Genomic DNA, 22217 nt, shown 5'->3' on the forward strand with positions numbered 1-22217 from the left:
TATCAAATATAGTGTTGCGTTTCGTTATTGCTATTCTGGATTGCGTACCCACTATTTTCAATTTATGCTGTAAATTTTCATATATACTATATTTATTTCGTATATGCTGTAAATGTAATACGTTTCTTTCTTTTTTAATATCTTTTTTTTTGTGTGATTTTTTTTTGTAGTAAGTATGAACTTGACTCGTTGCGTCAACCTATGCAGTAATTAAGCAATTTTTTTTTTATTTATTATTGCAGATATATTTAGTAAAATAATATATATTTACTAATATTTATTTATTAATATATTGTTATTTTTATACATTTAGCAAGTATTTATGAATATACATGACGATTACTTTTCTTGTTCTTCCTCTGATGATTTTGATACTGTATCTAGTCATGACTCTTCGTTATGTGATAGTGACCCTCTTGAAAATAAATTGCGTATTGCCTTTAATGACCATTCCAAATTCCTTTCCCTAGTGCATATTAACGCTCAGAGTATTATAGCTCATTACACTGATATTCTCACATCCTTCAGCGCTGGCATAGTTGATTGTATACTTGTATCCGAAACATGGCTAAAACCCTCACTACCATCTGTCAGTTGTGCCATTCCGGGATACAAATTCTTTCGCAATGATCGGACACCTACAGGTGGAGGTGGAGTAGGGATCTACCTTCGCAATCACATTGCTGCGAATGTGGTTTGCGCATCTCAGTCAGAATATAGTGGTTCTCTCGAATACTTGTTTCTTTCTTTGGAAATTCACCATAAAAAGATCTTACTTGGTGTTTTGTATTGTCCTTCCAACAGGATTGATTACTTTGACACCTTAGAGCATCTACTAGAAAATTTAGTGACTCAGTATGATCATGTCATTCTTATGGGAGATTTAAATACCTGCTTGTTGAGGGATGACAACAGAGCGAGTAAACTTAAGAGATTAACTACTGCGCTAAATCTTCAAATACTGACATTGCCAAATCCGACACATTATTTCCCTAACAGTAACCCTTCCTTTATTGATCTCATGATTGTTTCTGATCCCTATATGGCCATTTATCATGGGCAAATGTGCTCTCCTTTCTCTTATCACGATCTAGTATATCTTTCTTATAGGGTACGCCCTCCTAAGACTAAAGGCAAGGTTCGTCTGCTTCGTGACTTTCAGCATATGGATTTGAGTCGTTTGAGAGAGGATGTGAGACGCATGGATTGGTCGAGTTTGCTCTCGGCTGATAGCGTAGACATGATGGTAGAGATCTTAAATCTGGAATTACTGAAACTGTATGATGCTCATGCTCCAGTTCGTCCTGTTCGTATTAGGCATGCACCGGCTCCGTGGCTATCCCCAGTAATTAGAAGAACTATGGCTAAGCGGGATAGAGCTAAGGCCCGGTATAAGCACGATAAATCTCAGGTTAATTTCGGAGCTTATAAGAAACTACGTAACATCTGCAACAGAATGTGTAGGGATGCCAAACGTCGCTATATCCATTCTACCATTCAAAACCTTTCCCAGCCACAAGTCTGGAAATTTCTGCAATCTTTAGGCATAGGCAAATCCTCTAATCAATCTCTTAACAACTTGGACCTTAATGGTTTGAATACTCACTTTTCCACTCCTCCCTCTTCTTTAAGTAATTCTGTTAAGGTCAACTCTCTTTTATATCTTTCTAATGCCGAAGTGCCTGATTGCTCTCCTTTTACTTTCCGTATGGTGTCCACAGACGCTGACAGAAAGATTATCTGTTCCATATCTACCAAAGCCATTGGCAGTGACAACTTAAGCCTCGATATGATTCTGCCTGTGTTGGATGAGATATTGCCCGTAATTACACACATTATAAATTACTCGCTGAAATGCAATGTTTTCCCAATACAGTGGAAAAAGGCTTTTATTATTCCAATTCCCAAAACTCCGAATCCGACCAGCTTCTCCCAATTCCGCCCCATATCCATTCTCCCCATTCTCTCTAAGGTCCTTGAATCAGTAGTTCACAATCAATTACATCAGTATCTCACGGTCAATCACCTGTTATGCCCTTTCCAATCAGGTTTCCGTCCTTCCCATAGCACTACTGGAGCACTACTTAATATCACTGAGGACATTCGGCGAGCCATGGAGGACACCAATCTCACAGCTATTGTTCTTCTTGACTTTACTAGTGCCTTTAACTCAGTAGATTTTGACATTTTGCTTGCCGTGCTCCGAGCAATAAACGTATCCTCTTCTGCTATTGAATGGTTTTCTTCCTATCTTTTCGGTCGCCGGCAGTGTGTAAGAGCCAATGATGCTTCATCGGATTGGTCTTCGCTCACTGCCGGTGTACCTCAAGGTGGCGTGCTTTCTCCTTTACTTTTTTCAATTTTTATAAACAATATCTCTCGTTATATTAATTCTCCCTACCATCTGTATGCGGATGATCTACAACTCTACAGACACTTCGCATTGCCTGGATTGTCTGATGCCATTGCTGCCTTAAATACTGATTTATGTGCAATACAATCGTGGGCTGATACATTTGGACTTCTCATAAATCCTATTAAATCACAAGCCATCATTATTGGCAGCAGCAGGATGAGATGCAAGTTGAATTGGTCCGAGATACCGGCACTTTATTATGATGGAGTTCCAGTGGCTTATGCCGAGAAAGTTAAGAACCTTGGTCTCATAATGGACGGCACTTTGTCTTGGGCATGTCATATAAATGAACTCAGTAAACGCATGTACTTTTCATTTCACTCTCTCAAGCGACTCCAATACTTTCTCCCGGTAAACACAAAAATTATGCTCGCACAATCTCTACTACTCCCAATACTTGACTATGCCGACGTCTGTTTTTTGGATGTGACTGAGGAGCTTCTAAACAAGCTGGAACGTTTACAAAACCTAGCTATTAGGTTCATCTTTGGTCTTCGTAAATACGATCACGTGTCTGCCTTTCGCAACCAGTTAAAGTGGCTCCCTATCCGACTTCGACGTGATATGCACATCCTTTCTTTCCTTTATAACATACTCAATAACCCCAATTCTCCATCGTACCTCCGCTCCCGGTTTAAATTATTACCACCACCAGTCCGTCCTAAACGCTCCTGTCAACTGCAATCCAGGATGCTTGAACTTCCTGTGTGTAGGACACTTTATGGGCAACTCTTTCTCGTATCGAGCTGTCCAGTTATGGAACAAACTCCCTTCCCACATACAAGAGAGTCCCTCTATTACCTCTTTCAAGAAGATGTTAAAATCACATTTTCTTTCCCTTGAGTAATATATTTTTTTTTTTTTGTATTTTTCTAATTGAACTCTCAAATCTTAAAATCATTAAACGAAATTTCTAATGTATGTAGTATATTAATTTATTTTAACATATACTATATAAGTAGGTAGGTATTGTATATATTTATAGTGTATGTATTTATGTAATATTTTATTATATATTTTAATATTTTATTTAACTGTATATTTGTTTATGTATTAATAGTTGTAGCACTTCAGCTGTCCGCTAACGAAATGCTTTCTTACTGTACTGGGTTGACTGGAAGAGATCTCTGTCAGAGATAAGTCCACCCTTGCTCACAACATTTATAAATAGATTATTTTATATGTAACTTACAAGTGCAATAAAGAATATATATATTAAGTATAGGTTTAATTGGCTCATACAGATGATTTTAGCAGGAGTTATTCATACTCAATGGTCCTGGGGTATGTGCTAATATACCGGCGCATCCCCCGAGTGGTAGGGTGAGCACGCCATCCACCCTATCTTGAGAGAGGAGACCTGCCCTTACCATCAGGGGGCGGGTCGCTGCCGTCGGAGATGTGGTGAGTGCGAAAGCGAACCCATGTCTCCGACATATGGCACCTCGAGGGTATATCGTTTGGTTTTTGGTGGGTACACCCCCACCTTACGGGGGGATTCCCACAGTACCCATTCACCTCCCACAAGGTGTATGAGTCTGCATAAAGCATTTTCCAGACGTTAAAAAGAAAAAAAAAAGGAGTTATTCATACTAATCTCTATTGCTAGCAATATATACCTGCGATCGAAATCCACGTGGTTCCCATATAAACTGTCATGCTTAATTCCTAGTAAATTCACCACATTAGAAAAACTGACTTGACTTCAGCCTCCACCGGTACCCCTCCATTGTAAACTATTAACAGAGGTGGGTGTACTATTCAATTTCATCAATTAAATAAATCCTCCCTGGAGGAATCGTATGGTTTTTTTAATGGGATGATTATGAAATGGTAACCTCGCCTGTACTAATGGTATACGCTGACGAGCCGCCAGTGAGGGATGACAGGTCAAAATGAAAAGGCAAGTCAATTAAGCCATCGTGGTGAATACACCTGGAATTCAGTCAGTGGTTTCCAATGTGAACCACATGGTGGTCAAGCTGACAGGATATATTGCTAGCACCAGCTAGGGACTGGCAGTCCACATTACTGACAATCTCTTCCCCCCTGGGATATGGCGGGCAGCTGTCCCGCGAGTGGATAGCGGAGGGCGCAGGCGCGGGCGCCGGTGGCGGCGCGGGCGTGGGCGCGGGCGCGGGCGTGCCGCGCGCCGTGTCGCTGGGCGGCGGCTCGCTGCCGCTGCGGCTGCGGCTGCTGCCGTGCGAGCGCTCGGCGCGCCGCGTGCCCAGCACCAAGCCCGGCGCACTCTTCGGCGCCAAGATCACGCACGTCGCCAAGTACGTCTCCTCACATACCAGTATCGCACCCACAACACTTATACACGCTTAAAATGGAAATGATCTCACAACTATGTCTATTTTTTATTATTTCTATTATTATTGATACTTGATTATTTCTATTTTTTTTTTTATACGACTTAGAATGGCAAACAAGCTGACGGCCCACCTGATGGAAAGTGGTAACCATCGCCTATAGATATTTACTAGTCGTAAACTTATTATACTATAATCCTGTAATTATTATTACTATATGAACTCTATCCTGTATCAATCGATCTAAGCCACGTGTGGACACATGAAAAATTACCTTTAATGCTGTCTTTGATAGGAGTCGAAAGAAAAAGACGAAAATTCGCTCAGATTAAAAATACTTCAATACTAACTGCAGTTATTGATTCGAACTATGTAAATGATTTCTTTCTATAGGCGAGAAAAACGAAGCATTCCATTTATAATAAGTGCGTGCGTGCGAGAAGTAGAACGTCGCGGCATACTAGAGGTGGGGATCTACAGAGTTTCCGGCAGTGCCTCTGACCTCAACAAGCTCAAAAAAAGCTTTGAAACTAGTTAGTATAATTTAATTTACTTAAATAGTATATAATAAACAGAGACATAGTAATTGCAAAATTTTTGGTTGGCTTTTTTTATTCTGTATCTATGTAGGTTTTTTTTTTTTGTATGTTCATCACCAGTTTCAAACGCTGTTGTGACTTAATGATTAGCTGGTAGAGAATGTCATATGGCATTAAGTTTGCCATTTGTATAAATTTTATTATACAATCACGAATAAATAAATAAATAATAAATACCCGAAGTTGACATAATTAATTTATATGTATTTAACATTATTTAATAAATTTGTAGATGCTTACGAAGCTGAACAGCTGCTGAAGGAAGTGGATATTCATTCAGTGACGGGCGTGCTGAAGTTATATTTACGCGAGTTACCAGAAGCGTTATTTACAGATGCCCTTTACCCTGAACTGCTGCGTGCTTGGGGTGCCACACAGGTGAAATTCATTTTTTTAATGTAGCTGTTTGTCTTTGATAATTTTATAAGTAGTGATCAACATAATTTATTATAAATTATCCAGACCAGAGGGATTTGTAAAAAAGTTGTCTGTTTAGGTACTAGTAAGTATCTTTCCGCCGCCATAGCTCTGTTTCCATTTGAGAGGGGTGTAATATGGAACACATGGATTTCATATCTGATATAAAATAAGTTTATTTTTTAATTCTTTAGAAACAATAGAAACTTATCCCTATTAAGGGCAAGTAATATTTTCAAAATGTGAATGGATAATTACTATTTTAAAGTGCAGATGAATATAATTTTTATGAAATGTTTTTAGGGCGTGGGCACATCGATGGATTCTGGACCGGCGCATACGCGGCGACACGCTCTTCTGAAATGCTATGCCCAATTACCAGATCTAAACAAGAATTGTATCGACTTTCTTCTTAATCATTTTGTCAAGTGAGTAAACTATTTAATTTGATTGGTCAAGTAGTGTTTGAGGAATTTAAAGTCATGGTATATTTAGTAATTTTTATTTATATGTATAAAATGTTTTCATATGCAACACGACCGTAACTGATAATGAAATCGTTTATTAAATCGGATATAAATGCTCTAGTACTACTTTTATATTTTGTAGTATTTATGCACATTCTGGTATATAGTTAAATGGGGTAAAACGAGAGAGCCAACAGTCTCTATTATTGCATACAGTGGGCTCGATTTCGTCGGAACTATCAAATTAAAATATTAAAAGATAGGTTTAGAGAAAAGGGACCTCAGAACCGACCTCATTCTTCACGTTCATCATATACCTTTTGTATATACTCCTATACCAAAGATTAGACTTTAATTATATGTTTTATACCAATAAATATTATCTATCAATTTGTCCATGTACGTAGAGTGAACCAGCACGAGCGTGAGAACAAGATGTCACTGCATAACCTGGCGACGGTGTTCGGGCCGACGTTGCTGCGACCAGCGGGCGCGGCGGCGGCCGGTAAGCAGCGCACCGACCTACTCGCTGCCGGCACCGTCGACGCCATGGCCCAGGCCGGCATACTGTACTGCCTGCTGCAGCAGCGCCAGCTGGCCGCTCAGCTCTCCTCACATCAGAGGGCGCCTATGCTCCTAGAGTGATTGTAACGCTGCGGCAGTTTAAATTCACACCCAATTTCACTAAATAAAATAGATAAACAATTTTAAAACTACAAAAAATATTGGACCGATCCACGCGGTTTTTTCCCTCAGTACGTGCAGATTCTCAGTTTGCGGGAAAAATTCGCTAGGTATTTTCCAAGGATATAATATCCGTAAGTCATTGTCTTTTCTCATTGATCGATAAGTTTGCGATATAATAAATGGGTGATAAATGTACCGATTCGTTACTACCAGAATGTATAAAGCATATAATCGACATATTGCACGCAAACCGAACGTGGCTTTTGCTCCATAGCTTACTGACTTGTGTGTAAATGTTTTCTTCATTCAGTTGGCTGTGGGGTTTAATATTAATATCGAAAAAGTCGTAACATGAATATCATTATTAAGATGATTATTGAACTAGTAACAGCTAATGTGCTCAAACTCAAGTAAGTAACTGGTCTATCAAACGATTTACGCGTCAAAATAAATTTTGACGTACAATTCAATTTCAGTCAAATCGAAATTAAATGTCAGATGGACGCGACCCTATGTTTAATCTCTGTTGATCGATTTAAACCCAATCAATGTCATTATGTTCTTATTTTCATCATTCTGTATATGGAACAGTCTAATACGTAAAAAATAAAAGAAATTGTGTCAACCAGGTTGTTGCTAGCCAGGCCATTACATTACATACATTAACGTCTCAGCGCTACAGTGTTACATCTTGACATATTCTCTGATCACATCACATCCACATCACCCTAAAGTTATAAAAGAGTATCACCCTTTTGTAACTTTAGGTGTTCTAGGAAATTATTACGTGACTATTTAGAAGTCCTGTCTGTACATGAGCCAAGTGTTCTGCAATCGTTCCGTTCTGATATAATTAGTGATAATTAATTAGGGAGTTTCGTATTACATAATGAAAAATGAGATAAGACTATCTTATGTTGTTTGCTTATAATTTTTATACTTAACATATATGAATTATTGCATATGTATGTTATTTTATCGATTCATCGATTAAATATAAAATAAAATATATACACAATAGTACATACATAATGAACTAACACTGAATTCCTATTATTGAAACACTACATAAAATTTTATGTAGTGTTATTTTGATAAAAAAATGCCAAGATTGTAAATATGCCAAGCATATAAAATGTATAAAAATATTCCGAGTCATCTAAATTATTATCCAAATATTTTTATATTGGTTAGTTCAGTGTGAGGTGACTAAAAAGCAGTTTTGGTAAAAAATAAAATCTGTAAAATTATTGTTTGTTAGTTTTATACATTCCTCCAAACTATAACAGAAATTGATATTACCTGGTCAGTGCATATGCCCCAATATCTCATTTTGCTGTTACTTATAGATATAATTCCACTTTATATTTTTTTCAGTGGAATGATACATTTTGAAAAAATCTACTTGTATTATGACATAATTATCAAGTCACAATTTAACTATTATTTTAAATATTATTCTGTTTCTTAAAAAATATGAATTTATATCCAAATTGTATTATAAAATATTAACAACATTTATATAAATTTGATATATTTTTTTTTTATTATAATGTAAATTATTAAAAAATAGTTGCTTTTCGATTTTAGCTAAATGGTTCAAATAACTGTTTCAAAATATGTCAAAATTTGTCATACTTCTATTGAAACATTCCATAAATACAAGAAACAGACTGAATGTAGAAATATTGATTAGGAAAATATATATATCATTTACACAACATGTAGTATAGATGTACGTAACAAAATTAATAATTAGTGTATCGTGTGTCAATATGAACTGTCATGTGACAACATTTGCAGCTCTGAAAATTTTTTAAAAGTATGAATGTGTTCAAAAACTGCATGAATTGAAAAGCTAAAAGGATTCAACGAGTATTATGAAAAGGGACCGAAAAAAATAATAATTGTAATAGATTATTAAGATAAAGTGGACTGATATTGATAACTTACAAGCAGTATAAGCATATTATTATTTTATTTCTCGCCACTGTGCGTACAATTATATTATATATACTTTGTAAATTATCATTGGATCACATAAAATGGATCTGTGTGAAGATTAATAGTTCATACCTATGTGTGAATGTCTTGTTTCACTGATCACATTTTCGTTTTGAAATAACAACTATGGCATATTTTGTCTGTAATGTAGCATTTTAAATGCTAGTCGTGTAATGTTATTTAGCTAATTTCACCAAGGCACTGCTTTAGAGTTTTCTTAATGTAACTTTCGTCTTTAGTAGTTGGCACATGGAAGTCAGTCGAGTTTTGCTAGATATAAATTAGGTTAGGTATTTTATTTCACAAGTAGTCTTAGATGATGGTGTTATATTAGTACTTAAAATGAAATTTTACCAAAAAAATCTTAGAACAAAGTTACTTCAGTATAATGAGTTATTTATGTTGATTTTATTGAATGACATTAACATTTAATTTACAATGATTTATTTTGTTAAATAATAATATAATAATAATTAACATAAGTCTTTATCATCTTTTCATTAACTAAGACAGGATTTCTCTTCACCAAAGACCATTGTTATTGTATAGCTCCATACAGCATGGCCAAAATTGTACAATTGAAAAGTGTCAAAATGCATTGTTGTACTTACTGAGTATTATTACTATTTTATAAGTCGATTTTAAATTGATAGATTATTAGAAAATTCGGATCAAATACTTTCATGCACACATTTCTATTGTTTATTAATGATATAATGTACCTATAAACACTTTACTAATACATTTAATATTTATATTTTCTCTACTGCACTTTTTTGTAAATTAGTGGATTTTTTAAGTTAAACATTAACTTTTATTTTACTATATTTATATATTTTGATTTTATTTAATGTATATGATATAAGTGTAGTAATTGGAGTCTCTTGTTACACAAGCAAAGGAAAATTTTAATATACATCCCAAAAATAAAAATGACATATATACAGTCCCTGTAACTATTATTTACTTACATTAATATCTGTCCATTATATTTCAAAACATTAACAGAGATATCTATCTATATTTACAAAATAATAATATACAAATTTCCAATGTTTTTTTTTTTTTCTTGAAAATAGTTTACTGATAAAATACAATAAAAGATAAATGAAATGAAGATAAATTTCAATTTGTAGAAATGCTCTAGGACATCACAAATAACATACATGTACTATTAAGAACAAATCACATTGCACCATCAATAATTGATAATAATTAAGCATTAATTATTTATTCAGACTGAAAATGTATACCTATGCTTGCTGCTGCCAAATTAACTATTGCCAATTATTAACTTACTTTTGTCTTTTAGAATATAATGATTAACTATGGGCCCTTTGTCACAATTAATGAGTGTTAAGAAAGGATAAATATTGTTTATACTTAAATATGTGTTAATAACATATGTGAATTTTTTAATAAATCAAAAGGTCTTTAATATGTTACCTTTTAACTTGGCATTTGTTTCTTTATGAATTTATATAATTATTTAACTTTATCTTTAATTGTTAGTAATAAGTGTCCTGTATTATAAAGTATTTACACAATTTGGTTTATTATATCAAACATTGTATTTAATTTTTGTATATAAATGACACTAAAATGTAGTTTACATACTTGCAATAAAATGTATTTTTAATACACCTTTATCTTGTTTTTCAATTTTTATTACTTGAGTAATAGTAGTGTGGAAAAAATAGATGTACAAATAAAGCATATCATAAAGTGGTAGGTATAACAATCTGTAATGATTCATAGTATTACCACAGGTACAGTCCTTAATCTATGTAGTGTTCATAAGATTTAATAATTTTCTCCAAGGAATAAAGATCAGAATAATATAATACATAGATGAAGTGAGATTATCAATGAATGTATTGAATAATTTACAGTGTATGAGGTATATATTGATATGTCACCCATTACACAGTAGGGTCAATACTGAGGTGACGTGTCTCTAAAATTAAAAGTTCAATTTGATATTATAGTGATATTTTTATCCTAAAGACTATTTTGAATTAAATATCTAAGTTTTAAATCGAAATTATTATAAATTCGGTTTGTGATTGTCTATAAATGTTTTCTTTTCGAGCTGTATTTGCTGTATATATAGGGAAGAGCGTAGATGACACTATACTCGTGAGGAGTGATAAAGTGTCGACTCTTACCGATGGATCGACGGCGTAGAACCAAGGGCGCTAGAGCGGCTTGAACCTCTGCTTAGACCGCCACATTTTGATACCGTCGAGGGACGGAAAAAAAATATTTGAATTAAGAGAGGAATTTTTTTCAATGATGAAAATGGTATAATATACACAAGTAATGTACCAATGAATGGTGATAGGTGGAGATCCAGACAGCCATCGTGATGAATATATATCGATTTCAGCTTTTGGTTACCAGGGGGGTCCACGTGGAGATCGATCTGACTGAGTATATTACTAGGAATGCGATTAATATTCGGTATTTCATTAGATTGTACAAAAGTCGTTTATTTGTGTACCACTGTCCTATTTGCGTTTCAACTGTGAAACAGTTGTGTTTGCATGGCTATGTTTCGGTTTGAAGGGTGGGATATGGTAGTGAATTTACAGGGTACAGAGGAACAACACCCGAGTCCTCAGGAATGGCAACGCATGAAGGGTATCACAGGTGAAACAGTACACTCTGTTATGTCCATAGTAAGAAAGAAAGACTCTGTTTTCCGCACTTAGCCTCTCATTTGGGCCGTTGTGCGTTTATGTCCATAGTACTGCTTATAGACATAAGTAACAGTTACCATTTTCCATCAAATGGGCCGTCAGCTTGTTTGCCATTTTAAGTTGTATAAAAAAAAAAGCATTATTAACAAGTCCATAGTCATTGAGCGACGTTGGGGTGTGACATTCTTCTTGGGCGTGTAGCTGACCGATTTTACGATAAGCTGATTTGGATGGGACTCAACAGCAACGAAGTAGTGTTGAGACACTTCCTTCATGAACTGTTTGATTGAGGGGATTTTAAGATGATAAGGGAGATTCACGTTGCACACGAACCTATAAAACAGTAACTTTGCAAAATTATTTAATTTAAATATTAATTTAAGAGATATAGGTTTAGAAAAATACTGCCTCAGAATTAACCTCATAGGCAGATTGTTTTCTATAGTACAAGCTACTTTTATTCATAAAAAATTGCAAAATATTCTTAATAAACTGTCCATTTATTTACATGTCATTGAAAATAATTAAAAGTTAACTGTTCGGAGTAAACAAATCTTTTGCACAAAACTAAGGAAAAAGGCCTGTTTAATAAGTATGGTATATTAAAAATATCCAACAATTATACATAAACAGAATTTTATTGGAGTTCATATAAAAAAAAATTGTACAATTAATTCACATAAAGATTTAAAAGTACATGTAAAATGTTCATTTCTGAATTTTTCTCAGAATAATGTATGTATATCGTAATTATTAAAATTACAAGTGATGCCAATGTTTTTGAGTTCCTGAGAATAAAAAAAGCTATTACAAATAATCCTAAATAGAGGGCTAATTTTTTTATAGTACTTCTTAAAAGGTTACTCTTATGTTTATCATCTAAACATCTACCACTCCATAACACATGATTAGATTCACATGATGTACAGTTTGAATGTCCAGCACCTGCACATGTTCTACATGATGCATCACATGATTTACAGTCATAGGAGCCTTCTTTGTTAATACAAAATTGGGTAGATTTACACAAGGTTGTATCCAAACATTCATTTACATCTGTGCACACACCAGACTCTAGCTTCCAGCCAACTTTACATGTATTACAAGCTGCAGCACTGTCACCAGAGCAGCCATTGCAAGCCTTGTGACATGGCTTACATAAGTCATTATCTTGAAAAAAATGTTTAGCACAATCTTTACATAATACTCCTATATAGCCTTTGTTACAAATACATGTACCATTTCCTAAACGAGTACCATCACCATCACATCTACCATGTCCTCCACAGACTTGGTTCTGTGTATCAAGAGGACAAGGTAAACAGTTATCTCCAAAATGATTTTTATGACAACAATATTTAAGAGTTTCTATACACAGCCATGTATGTAAGTCTACAGAATTAGGATCTTCTCTAAACCACCAATTCTCTAGAAACTGTTCTGCATTCTCTGCTAACATATAACAATCACTTTCATGTGCCTTTAATTCTGAACATAGGCCTTCCTGTATCTCAACTAAACGTATTTCACTATGAGCATAAGACTTCAATTTAGCTTCTTCCCAAGCAGCATCACCACCTTCGTGTTTTCCTCGAGAAGTTTTGTCAATCCAGTAATTAAAAGAGTCTGTTAATATTTTACAACGTTGACAGTCGTTAACTGTCCTGTCTTCAGATGTTATTTTCTTACTTGTAGTTACATCATAAAAATAAAATAAATATAATATTAGACTTTTTGTTACTTTAAACATAAACATTACTATTATAGAACGGTGATTAATCTATGAAATTAAATGTGATAGATATTATTATTACACTAAACAGGTACCTACTTTAATAAAATTTATTTCAAATACGTAAACAAAATAAAGCAGATTGAAAATTAGCGGCAGGGAAAAAAAAACAAGTACGTAAAATTAGTTTGAATAAAATATTAATTTTTTGCATATATGTATATATATATAGGTTAGGTAAGTAATCATATTAGTTTTTTTTTTTTTAGTACGTTTGTTCCATTTGGAACAGGCTAAGGTCGGAGACCATGCTGCCTAGTCTTCAAAAAGATAATTTGTCTGGAATGTAATCATATTAGTTATGTACACAGAGTAGTTATGTACTAGAGTAATATTATAATATGTATAAGTAGCGTACGCGACTTTACTAATTCAACTACTAATTATTCGACCGAGCTTCTCGTTCGGATTTTTCAAATAATTTACGAGTTTGAATACTAATTTTATTCAACCGACTACTAATGTCGTCCGACTATTAATATAATTCGACTACTTATATAATTCATTACTAGATGTACGAGTCGATTAAACATAGCCGATCGTTAGATTATCTTAATTTTTTAATAGATAATAGTGTTGCTAATTGAAATGTAGAATAAATTGCCAAGTTTTAATAAAAGTAAGTACAGTTTTTATAGGAAATTGCAAAAGTATTACAACACGTATTATAAAATTGACATTTCAACACTTGGTGGCGTTGTTTTGGAATGAATTTAGTTACTATTTAGTAAAATCAATCGAATTCGGTATTATTATGTTACTAAATTTATAGTCGAATTGTAAAATTAATAATTACTAATTATTCGAATAACAGTATCATCTGCTTTTGACGAGCAGTTTAGGAACTGGATTACCGTAACGGCCTTAGAAACATGAATATACCTAGCTATTATAAAAAGTTTATTGATGGTGCATTGACTTAAATGCAGTTTTCTCCCACAAAACAGCGCCATTTGTAATTTAGTAGCAAAAAACAATAGGGTCTATTCTACAGAGCCATTTTTCCAAGTCTATCTCAACAATTTCAATTTAATATCACAACAATTTTTTATAGTGAGGACCAATATATGAACTAATTTTCTAATATTAAATATATTAGAAAACTAGTTAAAATTATTATAACTTTAAATTTTAATATTTGATAAGTAATTTTGCGAAATCATTAAATGAAAATACAAATAATATTGTTTCTATAATGTTAGAAAAATTTTGACAAAAACATTTTGATTACTTTAACCATAGATTAAGGATAGTACCTATGGTTCTTTTGATTTGACCTATATTACTTTCAGTCACAAATCGAGAAATCATATTATGGTCTTTCTAATCTGTGAACCTAATGGATCTTTAGATATCTGTGGTCTCTCTAATTTGTGTGCGAATTGCAACGCCTACGATTTATGCATCTTTTTCTAAACTAATTCTAATTTCTCACAAAAAATGCTCTCCTTTATATATATATTTAGGCATCAGTTTTAACTACATTCATAATTTAATGAAATATCTAAGTGGTGATCGGTGAATTCAGTGGTCGTTTATTACATCTTTGAATCGAACATAACCTCTAGAAGTAACGTCCAAATTTTGTTCTTCCTGATGTTAATTTAATAATTTTCCACGATGGTTGATAAAATAAGGTATTAATTACTTCTTTATTCCAACATTTTGTAAACATGTAAAGGTTATTTAAACTGTTATATCTGTATTTATTTATGTTTAGTAATATCAGAGCACGAGTTTTACTGATCTTTATCATTGGTTTTTATTATTGAGAAAAACTTTAAACTAATAGAATTTGATCAGTTGCATTTGCAGCTTTGTCCATATAACCAGGGTATATTTATTGACTAGAATTATAAGTATAATACATATTGAATCATTGGGATCGATTCTAAGGTGATATTCTCTAATTTCTTAAATTTAAAATTTATTTAGCCAAATTTCTATTCTAAGAAATAGCTCATAGTATACTTTATGTACTTAACAGAACTATTAAAATATTAATTTTAAAGATAGGTTTAAAGAATGTCTCCTCAGAATAAACTCCATTATCTAATTAATATAATAATAATAAGTGCCACACAAACACACCTAATAGCTGATCTTTAAGCTAGGATTCCCCTGTTATGAGGAAACCATCTGAGGACACAACCCAGGATATTTATAGTATTATATGTAGCGTCTAATTATTTGTACCTATTAATTTTTAATATTATGAATATAAGCAGTAAATCTACAAGTTACAAATTACTACTGCTATTCTTACAAGTTCAAACCTAATTTATCAGTATCCTTAGAAATTCAGAAATGGGTATACCTAGTTTATTCTTATCAAACTCATGCTCATTGAATTGTTGTAATATAATGTTGTTATAGGACTCATCATCATACATTTATAGTATTTATGTACTGACAGTAAAGATCTTATATTTTATTAATTATATTAATTTTTTAGGGTTGGATCAAAGTTCAATGTCATGGGTAAATATGACCCTTTTGATTCTGATAATGAATATACAGAAAAAGAACAAAAACTTGTTGAAAAATTAACCAAGAGGAAACATAATGACTCAGGTAGTGAGGAAGAAGTATATGGTTTTTCGGAATCAGATGAAGATACAGATAATAAGACAAATGACCTCAGTATAGCTGATAGTGATGTAGAAGGTAAAGAAAAGTCAGATGAAGATTTACCAGATTCTAAAGCTTGGGGAAAGAAAAAGAGGTCCTATTATGCTACAGATTATGTTGATGAAGACTATGGAGGATTTGGTAATGATGAAGAAGCTGCTCTTATGGAAGAAGAGGAAGCTAAAAATATACAAACAAGACTTTTGGAACAGCTTGAGGATGAGGATTTTACTCTAGATTTCATTACTAAACAGATTAACCAAGAAGAAAAAGAAACTTTGATAAAAAGTGATTTGAGTAAAATGTCAAAAAGGCAAAAAATACAATTGCTTGAGAAAGAAAGTCCTGAATTTGCAGGCCTTATTGAAGACTTTAAAACAAAGTTAACAGTAGCCAAAGATGACTTGCATCCAGTTTTAGAGCTTGTTAAAGATGGAAAACTCCCTAAATGTGCTGCATCAAAATTCGTCAAAACAAATTATGATCTTATACTGAATTATTGCACAAATATTAGTTATTATTTACTTTTGAAAAGTCAAAGAATCAATATATTGAATCATCCTGTTATAAAAAGGTTATATCAATACAGACAAATGTTAAACAAAATAGAACCTATTTATTTTGAAGTAATAAAACCCCAAATAGATAAAATACTGAGTGCAGTAAGAAATAATTTGGAATTACATGTTACTGAACTAAAGTTGTCAAAGAAAGGTGGTAAAAAGCGCAAATCTACCCAACCATCTGCATCAGAAGAATCGGCATCTAAGAAACTTAAACTTATCAGTACTTTAGAAAAAGATGATGGTGGAGATACTGGTGTATCTGATGATGAAGATGAATATGAATCAAATGATTTCTTTGAACATGTCAGCCAAGATAAGTCTGTTGGTAAGAATGATGAATCAGAAGAAAGTGGATTTTCTGACAATGATGACACTTCACCTAATGAAATGGATCATCAAAATAACCCTTCAACATCAACTCAATCAGCAGTTATTGCTCAAGATTTAGAGGACAAACGAGAAATTACTTACCAGATTGCTAAGAACAAAGGTTTAACACCACATCGAAAGAAAGAACAAAGAAATCCCAGAGTGAAACACAAGTTGAAGTACAGGAAAGCAAAGATTAGGAGGAAGGGTGCTGTGCGAGAACCAAGAACTGAGATTACTCGGTATGCTGGAGAAGCTTCAGGTATCAAGGCTAATATCAAAAAGAGTATCAAAATAAAATAACATTGCACTACAAGATGTATTGTAAAATATCTTTTTATTTCATAATAAAAAAAATCTTGATTTAATGTTGCCACCTGAAACAACAAAAAAATTTGATTAAGTGTTATTATTGTATGCATTAACAAGTAATAAAATATTAAACCATAGTACAGACTTTATTTCTATATGCCATTTTAGATTAAGTACTAGTTGAAAAATGCTAGTAGTAAAAAAAAAATATTACAACTAGCTTAGTATATTTGTTAAATTTAGGACAGATTGATTTGACAATTTTGTAAGAGTAATAATCAAAATTAAAGAATGGATTTTAAATTACTATTAATTTAACCATAACTATAGTAAGGGGATTACTTGGACTCTGGACACAGACATCCTCATAGTACCCCATTTATCAAATAAACCTGGCATAAATAATAGTATGACTATATATACTATTAAAATATAAGAATAACATACAATTTCAAAACTTTGTCTTTTCCTCCTGATGCTACATATGCGCCATCTGGTGACCAATCAACAGCATAGACTTCATCTGCATGTCCTGGCAAGTCCAACTCTAATTTCTTGTTTTTTATGTTCCAAACTGGAATAATATATGTAACTTTTAATTTTATTAAAAACTATTAATGAAGATATAAAAGAAATAGTATATTAGTAAATGAATGTAGATACAATGTCATTAATATGGTTTTAAGACTGATGTCTTAATTTGAAGATTTTTTATTTCATTGGTATAACTTCATTATAATAATAAAATGCAACCTATATTTTCATTATAATTCTAATAGATGTGAAGCAAAAATTAAAGAGTGACATGATCATTTTTTAGCATTTACTAGGAGTAGATAATCCAGAATATGGTTTCTTAACAAATAGGCTAGAATGTAAATTCTTTTTAAAGATATAATTATATAAAACAACTTAATATGAATACAAACTGCCATGTAACTTAAAGTCATAATAGTAAAAAAAGAGTATTCACTTGTTACAAATTAAAACAATTGTGCTAAAATACAAAGTAAAAACCTTTGAGAGTAGAGTCTGCACTGGAGCTAAGCAATAGTCTAGAATCAGCAGACCATGCAATCATGTAAACAGCTTGCACATGACCTCTAAGGGTTGTGATAAATTTACCAGTTGCTGCTGCCCATAATTTCACTGATTTATCAAATGAAGCTGATGCTATTATCCTGTTAAATAAATATTATGTATTTTAGTTTTTACAGATTACACATTTAGGATTTCTTAAAAACTAAATTAATAAAATTTAATAAAATATAAACAGAATTTATGATAACATAATGGCAATTCGAAGTTTGTACTTATTCTGAACTCAAGATAGGTGGTAACATGTGCTAATGAACTATTAAATAATTACATAGATAAAAGAAATACCTGGTGTCAGGTGAAAATTTAACATCGTTAATAAGTTGCTGATGGCCTGTCAGCCTTGCTAACGGTCTCTTTTCTTTCTCAGGAAGCCATAAAAAGAGAGTAAAATCATCTGATCCCGACACCAACTGTTCAGCTCCTTGGGAACAGACTGTCTCATATCTCTCTAGAGCTTGTTTTTTCAGTTGTTCTTCTGAAAATTTATGCAGAAATCGTTATCAAATGTTATTGTATAAAAAACATTATATTTTTTTCAATAGATAACACAGTTCTGGTTTTCTGAAAATATTAAAATATCTTTGAAATATAATATTTTAGGTATTATGATTACAACAAATTTATCGGTAACTTTTGTTTTTAGATATTTTGATGATAATAATAATGACTACAGTATCACATAGAGCTGGGCCAGCTTTAGAAATGAACAAACGATAATCCCTACAAGTAACTATTTCTTTGCTAACTTTAATATTGTATGATTATTACTTACTGTCACTAATTATTCCATGTGTGTCAGTAACTGGATGAAAAGGACCAGTACGTAAAACATAATCTGTACTTAATGCTAAAGTATTAACCCAATGTGCATGCCCCTCCAAAGTTCTGCACAGAATCCCATCTTCAGCTCGCCAAACCTTTTAAAATGAAATCCACCCATGGATTAATATTATCTAAAGTATTTTAAGAAAATAATTGTTACCCTCCATATGCAAGTCCAAATAATATAACAAGTAATGATTTGTTTTATATATTTTTTGATGAGTTTAATTTTAAGTTAGGCATGGGAAAATTACTTCTAAAAATTTTCATTATCTTTAGATTGTTTTCTTTTGATATTTTATTTTTATCCAATTTAAACACATACATATTTATATATTATGTATGTAGGAATCATTCATGGTGCAAAACATTAACGACTAATACTATATATACATTTTGGGAATTTTTTTTTTGTTTTTTGTAATTAAAATAACATTGTCATTAAGGGTCAGTTTATGACCATTTCAGAGGATTATGTTCATTTAAGTTTATGAATTATAAGGTATATATTTATCCCAAGAATAGCTGATGTATTTTACTAAAAATAAATCATAGTAATGCATTAAGTATACCTTGATTGTTCTGTCTTGCGAAGAGGTGTATATGAGACCACTACCACCCCATTTTACAGAAGTCACTGCTTTTGAATGGCCAGTCAAACTGAGGATTGTTATACCTGTTACTGTATCCCATATCCGTACATCACCATCTTTCGATGAGCTGGCCAATTTCCGGCATTCTGGATCTCTGTGAACAAATTTTATATACAAAAAATAAAAAAATATTGTAAACCAGCAATATGGCCCAGCTTCATAACCTGTGTTATTTGCTGATTATGTAACTTTCCATAGGTGAAATAATTTTTAAAATTTGATAAGTAGTTTTTGATTACATTCAATACATACAAACATACAAAAAATCATATCTTTACCATTTATAATATTACTTTAACTTACTTTTTTAGCATGATGAATACATAGGGCAAGGATCCTAGCAATAAACATATGAGTAAGCTAAATATTTGTAAGCAAATTTTATTATCTAAGTGTATATTTTCTGGAATAATAAATAAAGGGCCAGAGTTGAACAATAACTGATTTTATAGTACTTTCTTAGTTACAATTTATACTCATACAATCCTGCACTTTTTTCATTGTACAAATATTATATTTACCTGTGATAAGGTTCCCATGCTAAAGCAGTGATCCACTGTTTATGTCCTGTCATTGTTTTACCTAATTGACCACCAGTGCTTGGGTCCCATAGTATAATTCTGCCTTGTTTGCATGCTGATGCCAGTTTTAATCCATCTGGCGACCAACTTATACATAATACCCAGTTATTGTGTCCTGAAATTATTATCACCATATATAAAGCATGTACCATGTGCAATGTAAATTCCATACAGAACTCTAATTTAATAATAAGCTCTATAAAATGTACTTTGCATGATTTACCATCTCACCCACATGATACACATTATATTATGGCTTTTTTTTGAGACATAAAAATGTGATGATAACTGCATCTGTTTCATTAGTGTATGCTGGCGGGAGTACCAGTGAAGGATGATGATAAGTTAGATTTTATGTAATATGATGAAACAATACCCTATGACATTCATGGTGCCCCTTAAAATTTACCATTTAATACCACTTTAATTTTACTGTCATATAAAAACAAATAACAGCTTTGTAAGTATAGCTGTTTCAAAAAACACAAGTAGTACCCATCCCAATAATTTCAGTACAAAGTCTCTCTCTGGCCTGTCTTAAATAATAATACATTATAATCCAATTTACCTTTACAGACATGCAATGGTGTCTGTGTATTTAAATCCCAAAATCGAACAGTTGTGTCTCCCGATCCACTGGCCAAATGTTTCCCAGATGGGCTGAAGCTAGTTGATATCACAGCCTCTGCATGTCCAGGTATGGAACTGACATATTACAATGGTGTTAAAGAGTAAGTTGGTGGTTTGTATTTACATAGCAAAGATATTACAAATAAACTTAAATAAATTCTTTCATCTTTCTTTCTTATTTTATTAAGACTATGAGCAAATGTATTGTTTGAATTAAATCTATTATTTGTAATAAAAAATTCACCTTGTACATCTTGTAACTGGCCGCACCCTAAATACGGCTTGCTGTTGATATACTATTTCTACAATTTCTTCTGAATTCAAAGCTTTAATGTTTAGTGCGTCCTTCAAAGTTGAAGTAATTTCAACATCTTTAACGAAGAATAAAAAAGGTTTATCTTCCTAAAAACGAAAAATTAAAGAATTATACATTAGATTTTTCATTGTATAGTATTAACGAATTTTTGTCAAATTTCAAATCTTACTTCTTCCAAGAGAGCATTGCATATAAGCTGTAATTGTTCTCTTGTTATATTTAATGGCAAATCCAAAGGACTTCCAGTTTCTTCGCCAGTATCTGATATCAGTTTAGCTTGAATACAGCTAGGTAGATCTATTTCCATTTTCATTCAAGTATTTCTTTTTTCACTTTTCACAAAAATTACCAATTATTAAATTTATAATTAATAAATAAGAATTTTATAACATAATGTAAATATAAATAAGAAGAAAAGCATGAAAATAACCTAAAAACCTTGCATGAATCGAGATGAATATATTTAACCACAGACTACCTAAACCACAGATTATAGAAACAGTTGTCTAAACAATATGTCTGTATAAAGAATCTTTTCACAGCCATCAAAAATTTTTATTAAAGATTATAAGGTTTTTTATTTTTTATATTAATTTTATTATACTAAGAAGGTTTTTTAAACTAAGATCGGTATTACCTAAAAGAGATTTGTGTAGTTGAAGAGTGATTTAGAAACTAAAAATACTTCTATGAATTAGTTCTTTTGCTATTTAATTGCTCTAAAACTAAAAACTACATAAAGATGTTAACATAACAATTAAATCTTTTCTTTTTTAGATATAATTTCTCTAATCTGTGATTTAAATCATCTAGAGTAAATATATCTACTCTAGAAAT

At 32.3% G+C, this 22217-nt stretch overlaps 4 protein-coding genes across 4 annotated transcripts in view; 2 read left to right on the top strand and 2 right to left on the bottom strand.

Moving 5' to 3' along the window:
• Positions 1-10552, top strand: part of LOC113520847 (active breakpoint cluster region-related protein) — a 38847-nt gene extending 28295 nt beyond the window's left edge. Inside the window, 5 exon segments of the mRNA XM_052897202.1 lie at positions 4484-4695; positions 5125-5264; positions 5563-5708; positions 6051-6175; positions 6622-10552. Of these exon segments, the coding sequence (XP_052753162.1) occupies positions 4484-4695; positions 5125-5264; positions 5563-5708; positions 6051-6175; positions 6622-6859 (861 nt within the window). The 3' untranslated portion in view covers positions 6860-10552.
• A 1674-nt stretch (positions 10553-12226) lies between these two features.
• LOC128201164 (cysteine-rich with EGF-like domain protein 2) lies at positions 12227-13595 on the bottom strand. Its single transcript, XM_052897203.1, has one exon. The coding sequence runs from the start codon at positions 13361-13363 to the stop codon at positions 12278-12280; it is 1086 nt and encodes a 361-aa protein (XP_052753163.1). The 5' UTR covers positions 13364-13595; the 3' UTR covers positions 12227-12277.
• A 1142-nt stretch (positions 13596-14737) lies between these two features.
• On the top strand, positions 14738-17414 carry LOC113520539 (something about silencing protein 10). The gene is made up of 2 exons (XM_026905899.3): positions 14738-15036; positions 15855-17414. Exons 1-2 carry the CDS (start codon positions 15020-15022, stop codon positions 17266-17268), a joined length of 1431 nt encoding a protein of 476 aa, XP_026761700.2. The 5' UTR covers positions 14738-15019; the 3' UTR covers positions 17269-17414.
• On the bottom strand, positions 17284-21854 carry LOC113520540 (protein Notchless). The gene is made up of 10 exons (XM_026905900.3): positions 21550-21854; positions 21309-21466; positions 21003-21139; positions 20375-20549; positions 19773-19947; positions 19151-19295; positions 18664-18853; positions 18295-18458; positions 17725-17851; positions 17284-17342 (listed from the first exon to the last, which is right to left on the bottom strand). Exons 1-10 carry the CDS (start codon positions 21691-21693, stop codon positions 17330-17332), a joined length of 1428 nt encoding a protein of 475 aa, XP_026761701.2. The 5' UTR covers positions 21694-21854; the 3' UTR covers positions 17284-17329.
• Positions 21855-22217: the final 363 nt, after the last annotated feature.

The sequence above is a fragment of the Galleria mellonella genome, unplaced genomic scaffold (assembly GCF_026898425.1).
Source record: "Galleria mellonella isolate WM207_F2 unplaced genomic scaffold, CSIRO_AGI_GalMel_v1 utg36, whole genome shotgun sequence".
Classification (NCBI taxonomy): domain Eukaryota; kingdom Metazoa; phylum Arthropoda; class Insecta; order Lepidoptera; family Pyralidae; genus Galleria; species Galleria mellonella.

What these genes read in the sequence shown, in the direction of transcription:
- LOC128201164 (XM_052897203.1), bottom strand. Translation starts at nt 13,363, where the DNA reads ATGTTTATGTTTAAAGTAACAAAAAGTCTAATATTATATTTATTTTAT.
- LOC113520540 (XM_026905900.3), bottom strand. Translation starts at nt 21,693, where the DNA reads ATGAAAATGGAAATAGATCTACCTAGCTGTATTCAAGCTAAACTGATA. An exon ending in ACCATTGCATGTCTGTAAAG is followed by an intron (nt 20,550 to 21,002) that starts GTAAATTGGATT and finishes TAATAATTTCAG; the next exon opens with GACACAATAACTGGGTATTA. An exon ending in AAATTTTCACCTGACACCAG is followed by an intron (nt 18,459 to 18,663) that starts GTATTTCTTTTA and finishes TTTATTTAACAG; the next exon opens with GATAATAGCATCAGCTTCAT.